The 20,752-nt window shown below is 41.5% G+C and overlaps 1 protein-coding gene across 3 annotated transcripts in view; it reads left to right on the top strand.

Annotated features, from left to right (window-relative positions):
* TMEM229B (transmembrane protein 229B) overlaps positions 1-19,623 on the top strand; it is a 35,152-nt gene extending 15,529 nt beyond the window's left edge. For 2 of the 3 annotated variants that reach the window (XM_021537048.2, XM_021537046.3), the window contains exon 3: positions 15,601-19,623. In XM_021537048.2, coding sequence (XP_021392723.2) covers positions 15,627-16,130 — 504 coding nt within the window. In that variant the 5' untranslated portion in view covers positions 15,601-15,626 and the 3' untranslated portion in view covers positions 16,131-19,623. Of the gene's footprint in view, positions 1-7,070; positions 7,119-15,600 lie in introns of all 3 variants that reach the window. The other variant, XM_021537047.3, reaches the window with a different exon arrangement.
* The last annotated feature ends 1,129 nt before the right edge of the window (positions 19,624-20,752 follow it).

The raw sequence follows: 20,752 nt of genomic DNA on the forward strand, positions 1-20,752 counted from the left end.
GTAATGTGCCCTACTGTGTTTTGAGAGCACTTCACATGTTCCTAGAGAGCTTCTCGGAAAGGAAGGAAATGTTAATTTTGTCAAAACAAGACACTGTAGCTTGTATTCAGAACAGTTTTCATCTTCTAGTTATGTCAGCCAGCTGGAAATGGCCTAGAGTGAGTCACCTTTGGAGTTGTTCTAGTCCAGATGCTGAGGGGAACTGTGGAAGCTAAGATAAAATCCCAGACTGTGTTTGAAGAGTCCTCACTAAAAAAATGTGGTGGAAGCATGCTGAGGGGAATAACTGCTCTGCTGGGTTGAGAAGTTGAGTAGGTTTCACAAAGAGAGCTGTCAGAGAAGAAAGGGTTCCTTCTGAAGAAGGTAAAATGTGTTTGTCATCCTATGGTCTTGACCAAAGTAAAAAGGCAATAAACTGGAAGCATACCTTTCCTTTGTTTGTTTTTCATCAGTGAAAGAAATAGACAAACAGAGCTCCAAATGGATTTGTGGTTTCCATAGTGATGTAGCTATGGAAGCTTTTGTGTGGCTGAGCTTTGCCCTTGCTGCAGTCACACTTGAAAGCTATGAGTGTTCATTCAGCTTTCCTGACAGGGAAATGTAAGTATGTAGAAAACATGGAACTGGTTGAAAATGAAGCTGCATTTTCATGAATTGTTATGTTTGCTGTGCTACCTGAATCTGTGGATGTTTAGAAGCTCAGCTCATTTCTCCTTTATCTGTTGTTCTGCACTGAAACAGTGCATCCATCTAAATTGATATCACAGTTCTTGCTGCACCAGGAAGGGATATATTGACCTCTGTCCTTTGCTTTCTGTCGTCTGTATATATACACACATCCCACAACACTGGTGCGTGTGATTCTCCAGCCACACTGATGCACTGGTCAGAAAATATATGCATAACTCTTTTGGGGCATGCTAACTGGTCAAACATCACCCTGTGAAACTTTAGAGGTGAATTGCATGCTGTTCATAGACATCAACTCACTTGTCCCTGTATCTGACATTGCATTGTGCTTTATTTTAATAGGCATTTTTAGAGTGTTTTAATAGTGAAAATAGATGATCCTTGGGGAATTTTTGCATGTGGAGAGAACTGTTTCTGACTGTGAATGGTTGATTAATTCTGGCTTTCAAAACAAGTTGGAGGTGGAATTTTTCAGCATCTCAGTGATGAGATTACCAGTAGGTCCTAGAGGCAGGGGAAGGAAAATGCTCTGTGTGAATGTTGCATGCACACATCAGGCAGTTATGCACATACTAGTGCTGCACACACACTTGCATTATCCAGTCTTCGTGGTTCACAGGCATTTGTGTCTCATCTTTTTCTTTTTTACTTGTATTGCTGCTGGATGCTTTCTTGCTGTCTCCCTGAACAAATCTTCCTTACCTTCAGCATTTGTTTTGCTTGTCTAATAGATGTAATGGGTCATCTGTTCTCTTTATAGAAAGGAATGTTAATTATTTTCAGAAGGCTAATTAGGTTGCTAATGAGAATCTCTACTGCAGAAATATTTCCTTTAATTACTCACTCTAAAGTGCTGTACAGAGAAGCTTATTGATTATGCTGTTAAATACCAATGCTTGTATCTGGCTTAAAGATTCACCTTCAGGCTCCCTGAAAGAAATATTTTGGTAAACTTGGGAATCGATGTGACACAGATGACTTAGCAAATGAGACTGGTTCTAAGAGCTGCCTAGTTGTGCTGCTTTTTTGACTGCACTTTAATTTGGTGCTTCTGCAAGTGACTGGATGCAGTTGCTCTTTGTATTTCAGTTTTCCTGATGACTTTTGTCAGTATAGGTAACTATTTGTGCTACCTGTCAGCCCAATTAGATGCAACCCTCACACCAAATAGTTTAGCCTAATCAGCCAGATGGCAGTCAGAGGCACTGAGAGGTGGAGTGACATGTCACATTGCAGATCATGGCAAGCCTAATAATAAAGCAGAGGTTTAATCAGTCTTGTGTTAGTTCACTGCACTATTTGCCCCTTGCGCCTCTCTTAGGGCCAGCATAACTCATTGCAAGACTTGCATCAGTTTGCGTATTTCTTCATGAGGCAGCTCAGCTCCTCAACAACCCCATTTATGCAGCCACCTTGGCACTGACTTAGGAAGGTCCTTTTGCTTTTCCATCTGAGTCCTGTCTTCTACTTGCTTCACTTCCTTGTTGTAGTGATACCAAAATCAGACAGAAAATAAGCTTTCTAACACAATTTGAAATATTAGAAAGCAGGTATTCTTTACTGCAGTGCTGGACACTTTCAGGGGATATCTCCTCTAATTGAATGTGTGTTGTAAAACTTTACAGGGTATTTATTCCATCATGATTATACACACTCATTACAATATACTTCCTAACTAATACATAAACATCACCTTCCCTACAAGTAATTTGCATTCATCTGCCTCCTACTAGAAGGCCTTTTATGATCCTGGAGGGTCATGTAAAGGGATCTCTGGTTGTAGTTACTGAGTGCCCCCATATGACCATTGCTTGAACTTTTCTTTCAGCATACATGTTGCTTCTTGTTACATAACTTGCCAAAACCCCAAGTATATTCCTAATTTTCTGTTAATCCACTGGTTCCACTTACACTTGTTATCCTATGTGCATAGTTTTGCATTCTTTTATCTTTTCTTGTTAGTTAGTCTTTAAGTTCCATCTAGCAACTTTAGGGGAACTGAAAATTTTTATTCTTTGTATTATCTATCAGTCTCAATGCCTTTTAGAATTGCTTTGGGAGAGCGACTGTACTCTAGTCGATATTTTAGTTTTAGTACTCCCAAGATGAAATTTGGAGTGGATCTCTAACATTCCCTGCTTTTTGACTGCTGAGCCTTCATGCAGCTCTGTAGAAGAGCTTCACTTTTTTTCAGCATTCTCATTGTCCAGTCTGCTCTTAGCCAGACTCTTGGAACTTTTTACATGCCATGGCTGTACTAGGGAAAATGTGAGAGAAGGCTGCTGAATGGGGGCTTCTTCCATGCATAAGAAGACGGTCCTTATTCTTTTATCTACTGGTCATTGTAAACTCAGCAGGAGAAGGAAGTATGATATGTCAATGTTGTGGATGCAGTGCAAAACTTTTCACCTTGTACTCTGCTCCCAGTGTATCCAAGTGCAAGTGACTCAGGAGAGTGACTTAAACCTAGGAAATACCCGAAAAAACTACTATCAGCATGGGATGTCAAAAGACACCCTCCATTTCTTTTTAGGCACATATATACACTGCTAAAACTTTCATCTGTGTGCCACACATGCAGCACTGCCTTGGCTGAGGCACATTTATTTTAAAATTCACTTTGAATATGTAATATTTAAGTTAACTTTGCATATCTTTACAGATGTGGGAATTCTCAGAGACAGTGAAGATACAGTGAGGCAAGTTGCTTAGCTGAAGTGTAATCTGGTTTCTAAGTTAGTATAAGCCTATGCAAAACAAGCACACTTGAAAATGTTAACACATTTGAACACCTTGGCATTGCTATGAACTGTTGTGCAGATAGTGATGTTTGGTCTGTGTGTAATGTGATGGGTTTGTTGTTGCATGTATCAAGACTACTTATATTATGGAATGATATGTAGATTGTTTTAGCAGGAGACAAAAACTTACATTCTTTCTCATTCTACCAATAGTGTATTATTTAATATCACTACCTATATTATATTGACCTCTGCCCTTTACTTTCTGTCATCTCTATATATACACACATCCCAAACACTGGTGCTTGTGATTGTCATAGAAGTTCTGGTATGCTGTAGGTTTCTGTACATCTAAAAAAGAACGGATAGCTGACTAGAGTGTGTGTCTCCAGGACTGCTAATCGTAGATGCACAATACAGGCATGAAAATGACAACTCCTAAGCATCTTACATAAGCATGGACAAGAAAACATATGGTGCCGCTCTGGTTCTATTTGCTATAGGTCACCTGATGCTCTGTTTGTTGAGCAGATTTTAAAGATGGTTTAAAGAGAATTTCAGATTTGATGCTTTTGAAGAGGGTTATTTTTGATGCCCAGTGTGAGCAGTATCAAACCATTTTACTTAAAATTGAGGAATTCTTTTCTGGTCTTAATACAAGTCAGCTCCTAACACACACATGCAAACTGGCATCTTTGTTAAACTGGCATTTTGCCCAGAGGCATGGCATACCTATTGTTGTCCAGAAAAAAAAAACAAAATAAAGAAAAAAAATCTTTTTTGATAAGACCTGAAATTACCCTATGTAACCTGGAGTATTTCACAGAGGTGAATAAATCAGTGTTGTATATGCTTTAAGCACCTCTAAGTAGGTACTGGAAAGATGCAGGAAATATAGCATCAGAAATTATCAAATTCCACTTTTGTCTTCAGAATGTGCTTATTTCTAGCTGCCTTCACAGGCTCTAGTAACTACAAATGGGAACCTGTGGGGAAACAAAGCTTGTAACGTCCCTTTGTTATTGTTATTGAATTGTCCCTGAAATTCATTCATTAATTTGGACCTCTATAGGCATGTGTGTATGAAATGTTTATGCAAAATCCAAAATTTAGTAAAACTATGTCATGCAAATAATTAATTAGTTAGAATGGTATCATGGTGCAGTAATGGTGTAAATTAACACAGATTACTGGAGGCGAACAAACAAGGAGGGATTAGTTCCTCACTGCTTAAATAACAACTGCTAAATAACAGTGCCTCCTAAAATAACAACCAGTTGTTTAGGGTGTATCTTTAAACTTTTCTTGAGATAGTAGAATGAAAGCTGAAAACATAAGGGCACCACAAATTAAGATCTGGGCAGAAAATAGTGTGACCCTGGGAAAGCCTTGCCAGGGCTTTTGGGAACTCTGTGGCCAGTCATTAATGGGGCAAGACACACTCATGTGATTCAAGGCAGCCAGCTGAGCTTCACCAAGGGCAAGTTCTGACCAGTGGCCTTCTGTGATGGAGTGACTCCATCAGTGGAAAGGTGCAAGCATCATTTATCTGGACTTCTGTAAAGCCTTTGAAATGGTCTCCCCACAACATCCTTCTCTCTAAATTGGCAAGACATGCATTTGTTCAGTGGATAAGGAATTGTTTGGACTGTTGCATCCAAGGGTGGTGGTCAAATAGCTCAGGATCCCAATGGATGTCAGGGAACAAATGGTGTTCCTCAGGGGTCTGTGCTGGGACCCTCTGCCCTCATAAGACTCTGCTTGGAGTGCTGCATCCAGCTCTGGGGTCCCCAGCACAGGAAGGACATCAACCTGTTGGAATGAGTCCAGGGAAGATGACCAAGTTGATAAGAGGGATGGAGCACCTATCCTGTGAAGACAAAGACAGCTGGGGTGTTCAGCTTGGGCAACAGAAGGTTCTGAGAGGGAAGCCTTACAGCACCTTCTAGCACCTAAAGAGGGCTACAAGAGAGTGCCCTTACAAGGGCATTTAGTGGTAGGTCAAGGAGTGATAGCTTTAAACTGAAAGAGAGTAAGTTTAGACTGGATATTAGGAAAAACCTTTTTACTTTGAGGGCTGGTGAGGGACTGGAACAGGGTTCCCAGAGAATTTGTGGATGCTCCATCCCTGGAAGTGTTCAATGCCAGGTTGGATGGGGCCCTGACCAACCTGGTCCAGAGGAAGGGGTCCCTGCCCATGGCAGGCTGGTTGGAACTGGATTGATCTTTGGGGTCCCTCCCAACCCAAACTATTCTGAGACTCTCTTATTCTTGTCTTGCCTGTCTAAATACTAAAGCACAATTACATGGTAGCTAGGTAAAGTCTTAGGTTACAGTGCAGTGGAAGAAAGACAGTTGAATTATCCATCCATTGAAAAGCCTCTGCTGCCTATGGATGAGACTCCAGGATGGCAGGTTTGCCTCCATGCTGCAGAGAATGACACAGCCATAGTTGTTTTCTTGTTGTTCTTGCCAGGCCCCATGGGGAAAGTGAGTCTTTCCAACCAGATGCAGAGTGCAATAAATGTCCTCTGACAAGCTGACAGAAATTGTTGGAAGCTCGGTACTTGACAAAAAGAGAAACTATAAGTATAGGAGGTGTTAAGAACTAACTGAACCTCATGGCTGGGAAGTTGTGGTCTTACCATTTCCTCTTACATGCTCCTGTCTGGTGTAAATGTCTCTCTCAGTATTCAGCTGAGGGTGTCCTGTGTTTCAGAGCATTCAGATACTAGGCTGCAATGAGACTTCAAAAATAAGTCTCTTCTGGAAACCAGGTGAAGTCTGTTCAACCTAATCTTCCCTTTTCTAAGGAGAGGTGATAGGTTTTACTGAGTCAGCTGATATTGAGAGGGAGGTGGAAGTGGGCCAGTAAATTACAGATACTCAGGCCATTTTTGGGCTTGAAGCTGTTTGGAGTTGAGTATCATGTTTCTGTTTCTGATCTGACCAAAGCAGTAAGATCAAAGTTACTGAAAACATAGTCTGGATCTTCAGTAGCTAATCCTTCCTGGCATGAGCATTTTCTTGTGGAGTCTGCAATAGGGAAAGACTGTGCATCACAGCCCCAGCTATCCAGCTGGGGAGACACTGGGCCACCAACTCCTTCTTCATGCTTGTGTCTTCACATGTTCCCAAGTCACCTGCATGACCATCACAAATACGTTTGTAAAGGGAATTCATGTTCAGTGAAAGGAACTGTCTGGATTGTCCAGAGAAACATCAGTGCTTTTGTAAAGGAAAGAGAAGCTCTGATAGTGAGAACATAAACTTTCTGCATTATGCATCAATATGAGTTATCTATTCTGGAAAGAGCATCTTCCAGAGGCAAGTAAAAGAATACATTGTTATCTTGTCTCTCTTTTGGGATGGCAAAGAATCTTGGCCAATTAGTGCATGTGTTTCAATTATGACAATGTTTTGTCAGTCACTGGGAATTAAACTAATATGTGCAAGAAAAAAGCTGTGTGTGTTTTGGAAAATTTTCTTTTCTGAAGCATGTAAAATAGAATAAATGCAAATACTCAAGCAAGAAAATTGCTCTGTCTTCTACTGCAGTAGTTGTATGTATGGACTCAAAGTCAAGTCCCCTGTTATCATTGTGCTTTGACATTTTGCACCTGTACCATCTTTCTGCAGCTGAGAGTGGAAAATGTCTTCTGTGCAGACTGACAGTTGAGTGAAGAGGTGAGTATTATTTTTACATCCTTGCTGAGTTTAGGATTAGAGTTAGCAGTTCACAAGATTTTCTTTTCTAAGGTGGACACTTAATTCCTTTTTCAGGTGTTAAGAAGTAGGTGGTAGTAACACAATGCAGTTACATTCCATGAGTCCTGAAGGAGATGCATGTTAGCTGCTATTCACAAGAAATGGCTTAGAATTTTTCAGAACACTGGATCTCAAAAAGGGAGATGTGAGTTGGGTCTTAACCATAAACAGATACATCTGTAAAGCAGTCCGAAGCTATGGTGTTGCTTTATTCCATGATCTGGGCTTGCTGTACTATGAAAGGTAGATTCCTAGACTTCAGGCATTTAGACTTTTCTGAAGCAGCCCTGTGCACATACATACAGACTTTTCTGTCTTAAGGAACCCAAAGTGTTACACTTAGGTTGACTAATAAATATAGATTGAAAATTCTTTCCAGTATGGGAGCAATGAATCAGTTGGTTTTATTAGAGGGACTATTCAGTAGGACGTGGTCATGTGGACACACTGCAGTCACAAAAGGAAATGTGGAAGAAGGGTATAAACATATTATTAAATGGATCTATTTTCAGAGGGGCTCGGTGATGCTGTGATAAATGATTGGCAGGTTGAAGGTATGATAAATCCAATAGTAGTGTTTGTATTGTTTGTAAAAACTCAGCACAAAAGTGCACACAGTCAGAAGAGGCAGTTATAAGGAAAAAGATCCGTCCCCTTCAAGTAGAGGGGAAAAGAGGACTAATCAGCAAATGAAATATATGCTGGTGTCTCTATATCTTTATATATCTATACAGCTGTAGATAGAATTAAAATTTATGTAGATATAGCAGGTTGATTTGTCTTTTTTAAAAGGGCTATCTATGGTCCAGTTCAAACTAGAGAACAGTCCAGCGTTCTGTGATTTGGGAGAGAGGCAATAAGAAACTCAGAAACAGTAGGAAAAGGACAAGGTGGCATCAGGTCCAGTCTGAGGATTCACAAGACATCCTTCTGACCCAGCTCCCTGGCACTGTACTTGAATGCATGGTTTGGTATGAAGGGGTCCAGCTTGCAGGAGCTTATGAGTGAGGCAGTTGCCCAACAGGGAACTCCAAGTGCTCAGACTTAGGCCTGAAGTCATGGTGTGTGAACCTGTGTCACTTTTTGAAAACTGGGTTCTAGGAACTCAGGTCTGCTCTCACTGCAAAGAAAGAAGTCAACTGTTCAGGTTAAGATAATGGTGAATCCACCAACTAAGCACCCAAAAGTGGAATATAGGTGATACAGATTTTCAGAGCAGATTGTGCCCCTGGACATGCCATCTCTTTGGCATGTTCAGGGGGCCAGACCTTCCATAATGCTGACTCTGTCCTTCTCAGTGTTAATGGGAAGCTCTGCCTGCTCCTATAGGAGAGTCCTGGCATCCAAGCCTCTGCTTTGTATTAGGGCCACATCAGGGTCACTTAGGTTCTTGCTGGACATTTGCTTTGTTGAGAACTGTAGTATCAGCAAATGTTGGGAACTCAGGGCAGCTTTTCCAAACAGGGAAGGGCAGCAGGTAAGGCACAAGAGCCTTGCAGCAACAGATTTGGAGAAGAATGTGACCTTACCTGAAGGTGATGCTGGGGAGATTTGGGCTCAATGCTTGTAGAAGTCAGACTTGGATTCAGTAATTTTTCATAGTGTCTTTCAAGTCTGCTACTTGCATGACTCTTGAGGGTCTTAAGTTCTGTCAGGTACAAAGGAAGCATTCTGTTGGTCTCTGTAAGTAAAGAGCTATTGCCTTAATCTGTTCTCAAGTTGGAGTGATCGCTGTGGGCTTAGGTGTGTTCACGTAATGTAACATTTCCTGCTATGTGTGCAGCAGGATATGGAAAGTCTCCACTTTCTACACTTCTGCACAAATTCACAAGATCACCTTAGTCAGAAAGCTATTCTTTAAACAATAGCTTCATATTGTCTGTTTGTCCTCTGAGAAGACAACCTCCCTCTACACTCCTTCCCAAGAAATCCCTACCTTTCTCCTTTCCATTGTGAAATGGTACCTTCTGGGCAGCCCACACACGCGCATTACTGCTAAGAACTACAGTTCCCCATCCCTCTGGGTTAGGCTGGTAATTGGATTCATTTAATCTCCTTTTGGCGTCATGCTTTTTTACTGTATCCCAATTCTCTTTGGACCAGATTTGAAAGATAGACAGGGATCAGAGGCTGCCAGCAGGTACAGAGTGAACTGGGCAAGGGAACAAGAAAACAAGGAGTGGCAGGGAAATGATGTACCTTCTATGGGAAAGGAGCTAGAGACAAAAATGAGGGGAAAACGCAGATAAGAAATAGACTGCTTTCTTACCCCACCGTGTGTGGAAGGGTGACAGTATGCATCCTGATGGAAAAAAACAGCAAAAGCAGATGACTCAGAACTGACCAAAATCCAAAGGCTCCTGATATTTTCTGAAAACACTGAGAGTCTGTATTTGGAGACATCTGTGGCATGCTTTTAGCTTCATTGCAGGGCTTGATTAATTGATCTGCTGGAGCTCTTCCACACTTCAGTGCAGTTGAAATTCTATTTTCTGAGCCACAGTTAATTGAGGCTCTCAGTTACCTGAAGGATGAATATCTCCTCAGAGTTATGACTTCAGCACATAAGTACCACTAAGACTTAACTGTATAAATCTTTAAACACTGATGAACTAATGTCTTGGGGCCAAATTTAGTACATAGTGTTCTGTGCACATCTAGTGTTCTGTAAATCTACTTCTAATGATGTGTGATACCTCTGTGAAAATGTTGAAGCCAGATTTGCAGCATATTCATTCAGTGTTGTCCATGGTTGCAAAGCTATGCTTGTTAGGTGTTTACTCACAGGGAAAATGCAAAATAAGAATTACACTTAAACAGGTATTGTCCAAAAATGCATGTCAATTTTCACCAGCACATTCTCATATCTACTGTAATCCTTGCTAAAGCAGAAAAGCAGATATACATCTGATTCTCCCAGTCTGAAGAAAGAAAAGAGTAGCTACAATGATGTGCCAATGAAAGTAATTTAAAATTAACAGTTATTTTTACATAAGTGCTGTTTGGGTAATAAGGATCTGAGGAAGGAGTACAACTCATGGGTAGGGAGAGGTAAGTACCCTTTACTTCAGCTTGATCCACTACTCATGGTCCTGTCCTTTGGAGAGACTAAAGTATCCTCCTGTGTATATGTCTCCTTTGCACTTTTCAAATTTAATAGTAATTCTGATATATAACACAGGGTTATAGATCCCTAAGGCATTTCTTAGAAATATGAACATGCATGTTATAGAACTAAATATTAGTAAATAGGAATTTGTAAAATAATACTGTGCCGTAAGTTTTTAACTTGCAGAAATAACTGGGCACTATGAGTATGAAACATGCTGCCATAGTTCAAGTTCACCTGCAGTGGATCAATTAGCTGACAGAATTCATAGACTCAGAATTCATTAGGGGAATTGTTTCTTGGGGGTTTTTGTTTGTGTTTTTCTTTAGCACTTCTGAGTTAATTCAGAGTTTTTTGAGGAGGTCTCATTACACTCATCCAGAGCATCTTTAAATAATTCTGCTAGATTAAAGGGAATAAAGACAATCTGTAAGAGACATTTTTTAATGTTGTACAGTTTGGCCTGGTAGCAGGGAGATGGGCAGAAAGCCACTGCAAAGGAGATATTTGAAAAAAAATGAGCCAGGAAGTGCTCAAGAACTTAATCAGGCATGAATATGACATCCACTGAGGTCTCTCCCCTGCAGTTCTTGTGTGAGACAAATATACCATTATTTCTTGGTCTGCCATCAGTCCATCTTCTGATCACTTCCCTCTTGCCTGCCAAGGCTGCCTCACTTGCAAAACTGAATGTGAGTATGGGAGTGCTCCTCTTGCACAGAGGGGTCTCATGTGAAGTGGGGCAGTCTATAAGTCCTTTCTCCTTACTTGGCCTGGTGCATCAGTTTTATTTGTATCTTAACCTAGGGGATTATTGATATCCATTTCAGAGCTGAAATTATAAAATATTAAAGTGTGATATTGATGCTTTCTTGCAGCCATAAGTCAAAGTCCTGCCCTGATCACAGAATGGGACAGGTTGGTAGGGACCATAGTGGGTCATCTGGTCCAGCCTCCCTGCACAAGCAGGGTCATCCTAAAGCACATGGCACAGCATTACATCCAGACAGTTCTTAAGTGTCACCCTGTTCTTTTAAAAGTCTAAGTTCTTTTAAAATTTTTCTATGTCTTCTGATGTTTACATATTTCTACTGGAGTTCTCATGCACTGTTCATGTAAATAATGAGTGTTTTGCATTCTTCTTTGTGGGAAGAAAAATTGGTAGACTGTTAGTTTGACCAGTGTGGTTGGAGAGGTGGCAATTTCTTCCTCCAATCCACTGTCACTTTTAGAATTCTATATATTGCAAGGTCAGAAATAAAACTTCCTTCATTTTGCTCTTTTGATCTTAGTGTGAGTGCATGAGTTATCTCGTGTCATAGTGCAGCACTTGGGTATCTCCAGTGAGGGAGATTCCACAACCTCTCTAGGAAATTTGTCTAATGCTTGACCACCCACAGAGTAAAGAAATTCTTCCTTATATTCAGGTGAAACTTTGTGCCTCAGTTTCTGCCCATTGCCTCTTGTTCTTGCATGGAGTTACTCTTCCCCAGGTGCAGGACCCTGCATTTGTCTTGAATTTCAGGCAGTTCTTCTCTGCTCATCTCACCAACCTGTTGAGATCCTTCTGAAGGGCTGCGCAACACTAGGGGGTATCGGCCTCTCCTCTAGGCTTTGTGTCCTCAGTGAACTTGTTGCTGCAACCAGATTTCTGTAGAGAAACTCAGTCCTTCAGATACTTAACCCTTTTAGGTCTGTGCTTGTTTCCAGTAGGTGGAGTGTGTTCATGGACCCTTCGTTGCCAGGAGAGTTATGCACACAGGCAGGGCAGTCAGGGAAAGGACTGAGTGTTCCTTGGAGGTCCATGATGTGTGGTTTCCACACAGACTTGCTTTTTTTTTTTTTTTTTTTTTTCCCTCAGCAAGCTGGAAAAGAATGTCCTACTAGAGAAAGAAGGAAAAATTTTGTGCTGGCCTAGCTCAGGCTTCCTAATAACTTTGTAATAGTAGAACTATTTCTGTTTTAACTATTTGAAATATAACTTGCTGATGATGGAAAGCATTTTCAAAACTTTGAATGTAGAAGCTCCATATTTTCCCCAAAACAATGCAGTGCGAGCAGTCTCGGTGCAAGCATGGTCATCCATGAGCAGTCTCCATGCATTGTTTGCTCTCTGCTGAGACAATTGCATAGCTGGCAGCTGTGTTTCTGATTTTCAGGAAGCTGCTGCCTATCCCATTTAGTAGTGGCTCAGTGATGAATGTCATTTGTTTTCCTGAGGAGACTGAATAGCTCCCATATGTTCAGAGCCTTTTGGTCAGTCACTGCATCGAAAGTTTTGCATCACCAAGTTCAATTATCTACTTAGGGCTTTTCACAAATCTGCATTTCGTACTGAATCCAGTCTTGGATGCTTCTCCCACTGATCTCATGCTCTTCAGCTTGATTCTTTGATCATGAATCGCTGCAGAATAAAACACTTTTCTCTTTTATGTCCCTCTTGAGACCTCTCTGTGCCGTATTGCTTACCAGACACCAAATAATTTGGTGTGGCTGGGAAATACAATTCTTAGGAAAAGCTGCAGTTTTAATTGTTCTGTAAATGCTCAAGCGACTTGCAACCATTAAATTGTATAGTCCCCAGCTTGTGCAGTGGTGTGCTGTGGCTTGTGATAACCCCTCTAAATGGATCCTCCATTCCCTTTATGTCTCACTATATACTTTTTGTTTTATTTTGGATGAAATATTTTACAGGAGGAGCTGTGATTTGTGGATTTGCTTAGTGCCTAGGACAAACAGTATAAAAGAAACAGAAAGTAAGTAGGTTTCATTTCTTGGTGTAGAACCAGGAAACAGAAATCACCATTGCACAGAGGATATAGTGTGGGGCAGAACAGGACATGGCTATGAGTCTTTGGATTTTGCAGGGAGGTATAAGGCAATGGAAATAACTGGTGAGGGGATCCTTGGTATGAAAATGGAGAGGGAAGGACCCTCTGTGCATTTGATCCATCTTTGTGAATAGATTTGCAAAATTAGAAGGGTGCTCCCAGCTAACAGTTCAAATACATTTCATGTAAAGCTATAGAGAGAAGTGTGAGGACTAAGGATCACAAGTAAAAAAATTAGGCTCAGAAAAGAGAGGAAAACCATACAATCCATTGGCAACTTAGTAAAAATCTTTACAATAATTTTCTTCTCTGGATAATGACATTAAATATTACAGAAACATCACAGAATATTATGAGGTGGAAGAGTGAAGTCCAACTCTCAAGTGAATGGCCGACACAGGGATCAAACCCACAACCTTGGCGTTATTAGCATCATGCTCTAATCAATGAAGCTAATTATATTATTATTACATTTTTCTTTGTTTCAATTATTAAACTCATCTTAACTCATGAGTTGTACTTTTTCCCACCCCTCTCCCCCCACCCTCAATTCTTATTGCCATCCCACTGGAGAGCAGTGAGCAAGTGGCTGTATGACACTTAGTTGCTAGCTGGGTTTAAATCATGATGCCTTCTTACTGCTTTCCCTGACTTCTGTACATCTGATTTTTGATTTCTTCTTGAAATTATGTCAGAATGGAATAATGATAGGAGGATTCAGAGTCCTTAGCTTATCAACTGTGATGGCAAACTAACCAAGTGACATTGCATTGACAAACTCTCCTTGGTTTGCAGTGCCCTTCTGCATCAGCTTCTTATGGACTGTGTGGATATACACCTCCTGCATATTTCTCATGTGCCACCTCCTCTGCTGTCTTGCAGGGTTTCTTGGGATTGAATTTGAGACATGTGGCAATCTCTACTGATTCTTTATTCTCTCACCTACGAGCTCACTATGTGCTGTTGAGCTTTCTCTGTAGCATGTAAAGTGGATTCTGCCATTAGAAAATGGGTCTTTGTTCAAGCACCCAAATCATATGAACTGTCAAGGATTTGGTTATTTGTGTGTCTGGTTAAGAGAAATGTGAACGGATCATGGATACAGCTCTGTCCTTTTCACTTTCAATATTCCCCTGTGCATATCTTCTTCATGTTTACTATTATATTTCTATTTTTCCTTATAGAAGTTTCCCTTACCTCCTATCAGAATGTCAGTTGCATGCTAGTACTTTGTTCAGAGAGGCACTGTGTTTACAGGACAGGGCAGGAACAGCCTCTTTCCAGCATGGAATGATTGTACATAAAGTTAGTGTGGTCCTTTCCCTAGCACATTGTGCCATGGAACTGACAAGTGCAGAACAAGTTAAATAGTGCTTGGTAAAGAGTCCAGAGAAACTCAACTTGAAAGAGTAAGTTTCCAAGAATGAAAGAGGTCAAATTCATCCTGTGGTGTAAATCTGCAAGGCTTCAGTAAAATTATGCTTATAATCATCTCGTGTAATTGACTGTAGTATGGCAGACTTGTGAATCTCTACAGAATGTGTAAAAGCTAATTGTGATGAAACAGCTCAGTGATAAGCAAATTGTGCCTTTTCAAAAACTCTTCACCAATTTCTTCCTGTATAGACAATAAGAGTTTGTTCTCATTTTCTATTGATCATGAGTAACTACCTCTCTCTAGGCTCAGCTGTTCCTTTTTATTCTCCTCCTTTGTGCTTTGCTGTCCTGAAGCCAAATCTGAATGGATTTCAGTGGCTCTCTTGTGCTTTTTGACTTGGTATCAGGAAGTCTGGCACCATAAGAAAATTATTTTATAAATGCTAGCCATACAACGCATGAGTTCTTGAACAGGCAAAATAAAAGTTCAGCTGAATAATGAGTGCAAGGTATGGTGTCTGCAAGTGTAAAACCTCTGAATTTTCTCCTCCAGTTTCCTTGCTGTAACTCCCATCAAAGCTCAGTTTTGGACTACAGAAAACATTTTGGGTATAGAGACTGTAGGCAAGAGTTGGAAAGGCTCAATTTTACAATGCTGTGTTCAATTAATTTATTCCACAGTAGAATCAGAAAAGTAAGTTTTTTGGAAAGAGTAAATAGGTGATGTGTACTCCTGGTGGGATGACTATATTTTTCTGCTGACTTGCAACCAGTAAATTCTTTGGCAACATTGCTCCTGGCAAAGCCCTTGTACTTATCAATTCCCTCCTTATTGCCAGTGTAATACCAGCAGCGTCCCATTTTTCAGGCAGATCAGTATATGTTGTTCAGGCCCATCCTGAGTCATGGAGCCCTGTAAGGTGCCACCTTTCTCTAAGACTTAAAATCTGCTGTGGTGAAAACGAGAGTAACTTCTTTCTCAGATTTATCCATTGTTACAAGTTTGTGTGTTGCCATCTGGGGGACAAGGACTTGTGACATCCTCGTTGACTCCTTTCTCCTTCTCTCTCCTTCTTCCTTTCAGAGTGCTGCTGGGGTGAGTGCAGAAGAATGGCTGCGGCAGAACCTCTGACCGCTTTCTCACGATGGTACCTCTATGCCATCCACGGCTATTTCTGTGAGGTGATGTTCACAGCTGCCTGGGAGTTTGTGGTCAACTTCAACTGGAAGTTTCCCGGTGTTACCAGTGTGTGGGCACTCTTCATCTATGGCACCTCCATCCTTATTGTGGAGAAGATGTATCTGTATCTCAAAGACAAGTGTAACATTTTAGTGCGCTGCTTCATTTACACACTGTGGACATACCTCTGGGAGTTCACCACTGGCCTCATCCTACGCCAGTTCAATGCCTGCCCGTGGGACTATTCCCAGTTTGATTTTGACTTCATGGGCCTCATCACCCTGGAGTATGCCATCCCATGGTTTTGTGCTTCTTTCATCATGGAGCAGCTGGTGATTAGAAACACCCTGCGCTTACGATTTGATGAGACTGCTGAGCCTGGGGCCCCCACTGCACCCGTTGCCTTGGCCAATGGCCACGTGAAGACGGATTGAGCAGAGACTTAGAGCTGTACTTAGCAATCTGAGAGAGCCCAGATCTCTACTACTGACCGTCGGCTCTGGCTCTGAGGTACTGCTCCTTGCTGTATAAGATTCATAACCCCATTTTTCTAATGGGGATGTGCATGGGATATACCAGAAAAAATGGAACCAATAGATTTTCTATGGATTTTACTGTTTGGGCTCCAAGGACCAATATCAGTTACTTGTTAGTTAGGTTGTTTCTGATTTTAACTTATTACTGATGAAAGCAGTCCTTTTGCTTACACTTTAAAGTGGAGAAAGAAGAAAAAAGAAATGCTACGGTGGAAATGCATCCTAAAAAACCCCACCTAATCAGTGGATGGGCATGGACACGCCAGCTGAGTTAGTGATTGGCTTACTCCATTAGGCAATATTCAGGTGCTTGCTTGCAACCAATACCTCCCGTGGGACCTGAGATGCTGCAGGAACAAGCAAAATCCATCTGCTGTTGAGAAGACTGGCAGTCTGCTGGGGACGTAGATGGTGTTCCCCTCACCAGGTCCCACTGGCCTCTCCCCAGGTTCTTTGTTGCACCATGAAATAATGTGGTGCTGGACATCTTGCTGAACTTATACAGATATTATACTTTTTGAAATCTCAGTCCTGATACTTCTGATACTCAATAGAAATATTTTCTTTTTTTCCTTGGTTTTTTTTTTTTCCATTCCTTTTTTTTCTAAAAAGGCCTTTTTTGCCAAGTGATTTTTACCATAATCTGTGCTATCTGAATCTTGGCAAAAGGCACAAGAAATAGTGCAAGTCTTCCCATCTCCTTTGTCCCCCCAAAGCAGATCTTGCTGCAGATTCCAACTCCCATCTCAGCCGTGCAAACCTTGTAGAGACTATATAGCCCACAAGACTTTTCTGCTTTCCTTTCCAGGGATTCCTCTGTTTCTGGTGATGTTGATGACTTTGTCTGGTTGCAGCCCATTGTATTTGAAGGTCAGAACCTTCATGTGGCTAACTCAGAATTTGGTCCTCTGGCACTGACTCCCATGTTCTTTTAGCACTGGCAAACAACAACAAAAACAACAAAAAACTAAACACCTGTGTCTGAAAATCATGCACTTCTTCATGCTCTGCCTGAATGAGGCTTTGTGTTAGGGTGTGAGAGCAGCAGGAGAGAGGTGGAGCAGGAGGGACTGCTGTGGCTTCATTGTAGACCTACCTGCACCAGGGACAGTTTGAAATTTAACCTGTTGGGACACTTATGGAGAATAAGGACAGCTGTGGTGCAGGGAAAGTGTTTGATAGTGGCAGCCACAAGTTTGTAATTCACTCTGTCAAGTCATGGCCTTTGAAGTTAGCAAGAAACAGAGAGCTTCCAGTTGTCAGATGTCTCACTCCTGAACTGATTTATGGGGAAAGTTTGCGAGAGTTGTCCCAAAAGGCCAGATTATTTTTTGTTGTTCTTCCACCACAGTCAACAGAGCTGTACCAGGGATACAGCAGCTGTACCAGGCCAGATTATTTTTTCTTATTCTTCTACCACAGTCAGCAGAGCTGTACCAGGGATAATTTGGCTTGAAATGCAAATCTGTTGTAGGATTCCACTCTTATTTTGAAAATAGTTGGGCCATTTCTTTGTATGTCACTTGTCTCTGGCAGGGGGTGCTCAGCTATGAACCTGCTCTTGCTCTGGTACAGCCATTCCTGAGAGGAAAAGCACTGCTGGTCCTGTGAGTAGAATTGTTTCTTGGTTCTGCTCTTACAGGGCAGTGTTAATAATTTTTTTGTATTACACAGGGAGCAATTATTTTATTCCTTCCCTTACCCGTTTCACATGGCATCCATTGCTGGCAATGGACACATGAAAACAGTGGTGGCAAGGATCTAATCAAATCTGCCCTGGGTATGCAATGTATCCCAAATCACTGAGAATACTTAGGTGGGTATTTAGAGTTCCCGTTTTGCAGTTCATTAAATCAAAAGAGAACAAACACTGAACAGGTAGTTCTTTTGATGCTGTGATGCCAGTGTTATGAAATCAGAGAAACAGTATGTAGATTATCAGCCTTGTTGGTCTCAGGAGTATAGATCCAGGCAAAACAGTCACCTGAAACTGTACATGGAGGGAAAAAAAAGAACTTTGTGTGTGGGATAATGTAGATGAGCTCTACTGGAGCAGAACAAGAATTGCAAGGTGCAGATGAGAGCTGGGATCCCACTATTTTGGCCCTGGTTATGTCATGATCATCAAATGCAGTGTCTAAATCTGGGTTGTCCTCTCACAGCATAGCTTAAATGTGGTGTTGTGCTGCCTCCTACACCACCCCCACATTGTGTAAAACCCTAAGCTTTAGAAAGAACCTTAGGATCCGTGCTTTCTCCTTGGCTGTTACAAAATTCTTTGTAAAGGTTAAAAGGAGTTAGCAGTGTGGTGTGGAAGACTGGCTGTCTGCAGAGCTAACGTGGTGTGCAATAGCAGTTTTGTCTGTTATTGCCTGTACTTAAGAAGGTCCCATATAAACGACACTTTGTGTTTTGCTGAGTGATGTAATATTTAACTGCTCAAAATATAGAAGGGTTTCCCAGCAGCGTCTAGTATCCTAGGGCATTGTTCTTATTGCCTGTGTCATTGAAACAGCTGTTGTAGTCTGCTTTCCACTGGTGTCTGACGTGTACCACCCAGCTATTGCATCTTCATAGAGTGGTAATTTATACCCAGAAGTGCACTTTACTTGCAGCTTGCACACCAGAAACAGAAAAGAACCTGGCAAATTCTTAAGTAATGTAATTGTGTATAATACCACATACTTAATGCAGCAGGATTAGCCAGACTTCTCCTTACTCAGCAACATGGCTGCTGTCAAAGCTTTGTCTTTTCTGCAAAATCTCCCTTTTTAATACATGTGATGCTTCTTATAACATCTTGCAGAACTGCCCAGAGCACGTTGCCAGGATCTCAGTGAGAGCTCGGGAGCTGAAGTTGAAGAGACATTTACATTAAGAAGAAAACAAACGCACAAGGCCTAACATTTGTTTGTATGTGTATCTTCCTCAGTAGATTAAAGTTGCCTGTTTTGAGTTCACCAGCAATAAAAAAACCTTGTGATTTATCTACTTTGTCCTAACTGCAGCAAAGAGAAAGTGATCCTGATCTCTGCCTTTCTTTTCCAGGGGGGTTGTGGGATATGGGCTCCCCAGTGTTCCAGTTTTGCATCTATTCTCTCACTTGTTTCATGTGTACAAGTGTACAGTCCACCCTAAAGGATCTCAAAGTGTGTGATAAATAAATACAGAGTCTGGTGTCTGTCACACAAGAGGCAGTTCAAGCATTAGTGTGGTATCTGTTCATACTCCAAAGATCTTGCCAGAGAGTAATGTTTGATCTACAGCAGGACCAGATGGCATTTTGGTCTTTTGTGTTATAATTGAGAGAAATGTGTACATACGTACCACGTATTATTGCGCCTTTGGTCTGAGTGCATTTTGTAATTAAAGCAGAGTAATACAATCAAGATTTTGCTTGACTAGTCCTGTGACTATAAAAGGTAAAAAAAGACTGCAGGGCTTTAGCTGCTTTGAGAATTAGGAAGCAGGTAACTGAAGTCCTGAGTTTAGCATAGTTCTGCTACAGACTAATTCTCTAAAACCTGCAGAAAAAGAAAGGGGATTTCTTCACTCATGGGAACTTCTGCCTTTTCTGTAAATAAAACATGAGCCACAACCAAGATGTGAACTGAAACCAAATGTTTTTCTATTTTGATTTATCCTAAGCCCTGAATAGATGCAATATGCCCTTTATTCAAGGGGGAGGCTTGCAGACCTAAACTCTTTTCCTCCACTTCTGCCTGCAAAATGCAGCTGAACCACCTGAGGGGGAGAATACTCTCTTCCCCTTCCTTCCTGCACACTGGCAGCTACCAAATCCCTCTGTGGTCCATCCCCTGTTGTAAAAGGAAATTTTTCTTCTTACATGGCCTCTTATCAAACCAGAAGCTGTTAGTAATGTGTGTCACCTTACCCAGCTGCTTTGGCACCTAAAAACCACTTTGGGTCACAGAGCTGGTGAGAACAGATGAGCATGTTCCTTGTTTGGCAAATGGCCTCCCTTTGAACCTTTCTTCTCTTACACCTCCTGGAGTGTCCTGAGCTAACTGCTGGGGAAGGGACATTCCCTTCCTTCCACCTGCTGTCCCAGAGAATGGAGCAAGCTCTGCAGCTGCTCAGGGGCCTTGGCAGCACTCAAGGTTTTATGCTAACACAGGTCTGTTTCTGCTTGGGCACGGCAACTTTGATTTTAAGAGCTGTAAGGCTCTGAACTTCAGCCTCATCACAAGCAAGGCTTCCACATACCTCATAGTGAATTTGTATCATGTGGAGTAGCTTATATCTTCTAGGATGGCAAGCTTTTGCTCCATCAAGGGTTTGACCACTACTCAAACTGCTTTGTGAATGAGAGGGGAAGTTACAGAAGCAGATGGTGCCCCCAGCACCTGTTCTGCTTTTGGCCCCTGGGCAGCTAGCACAGATGTGGAAGGAAAAGGTGCTGTTTTGACAGAAGTCCTAGGCAGGGGCTGGGGATACACTGGTTAGTTTGTGTCCAAAGGCACCACATCTTCAAATATAAATTTGTGCTTTCCCACTGA

The sequence above is a fragment of the Lonchura striata genome, chromosome 6, assembly GCF_046129695.1.
Source record: "Lonchura striata isolate bLonStr1 chromosome 6, bLonStr1.mat, whole genome shotgun sequence".
In the NCBI taxonomy this organism is placed as follows: Eukaryota; Metazoa; Chordata; class Aves; order Passeriformes; family Estrildidae; genus Lonchura; species Lonchura striata.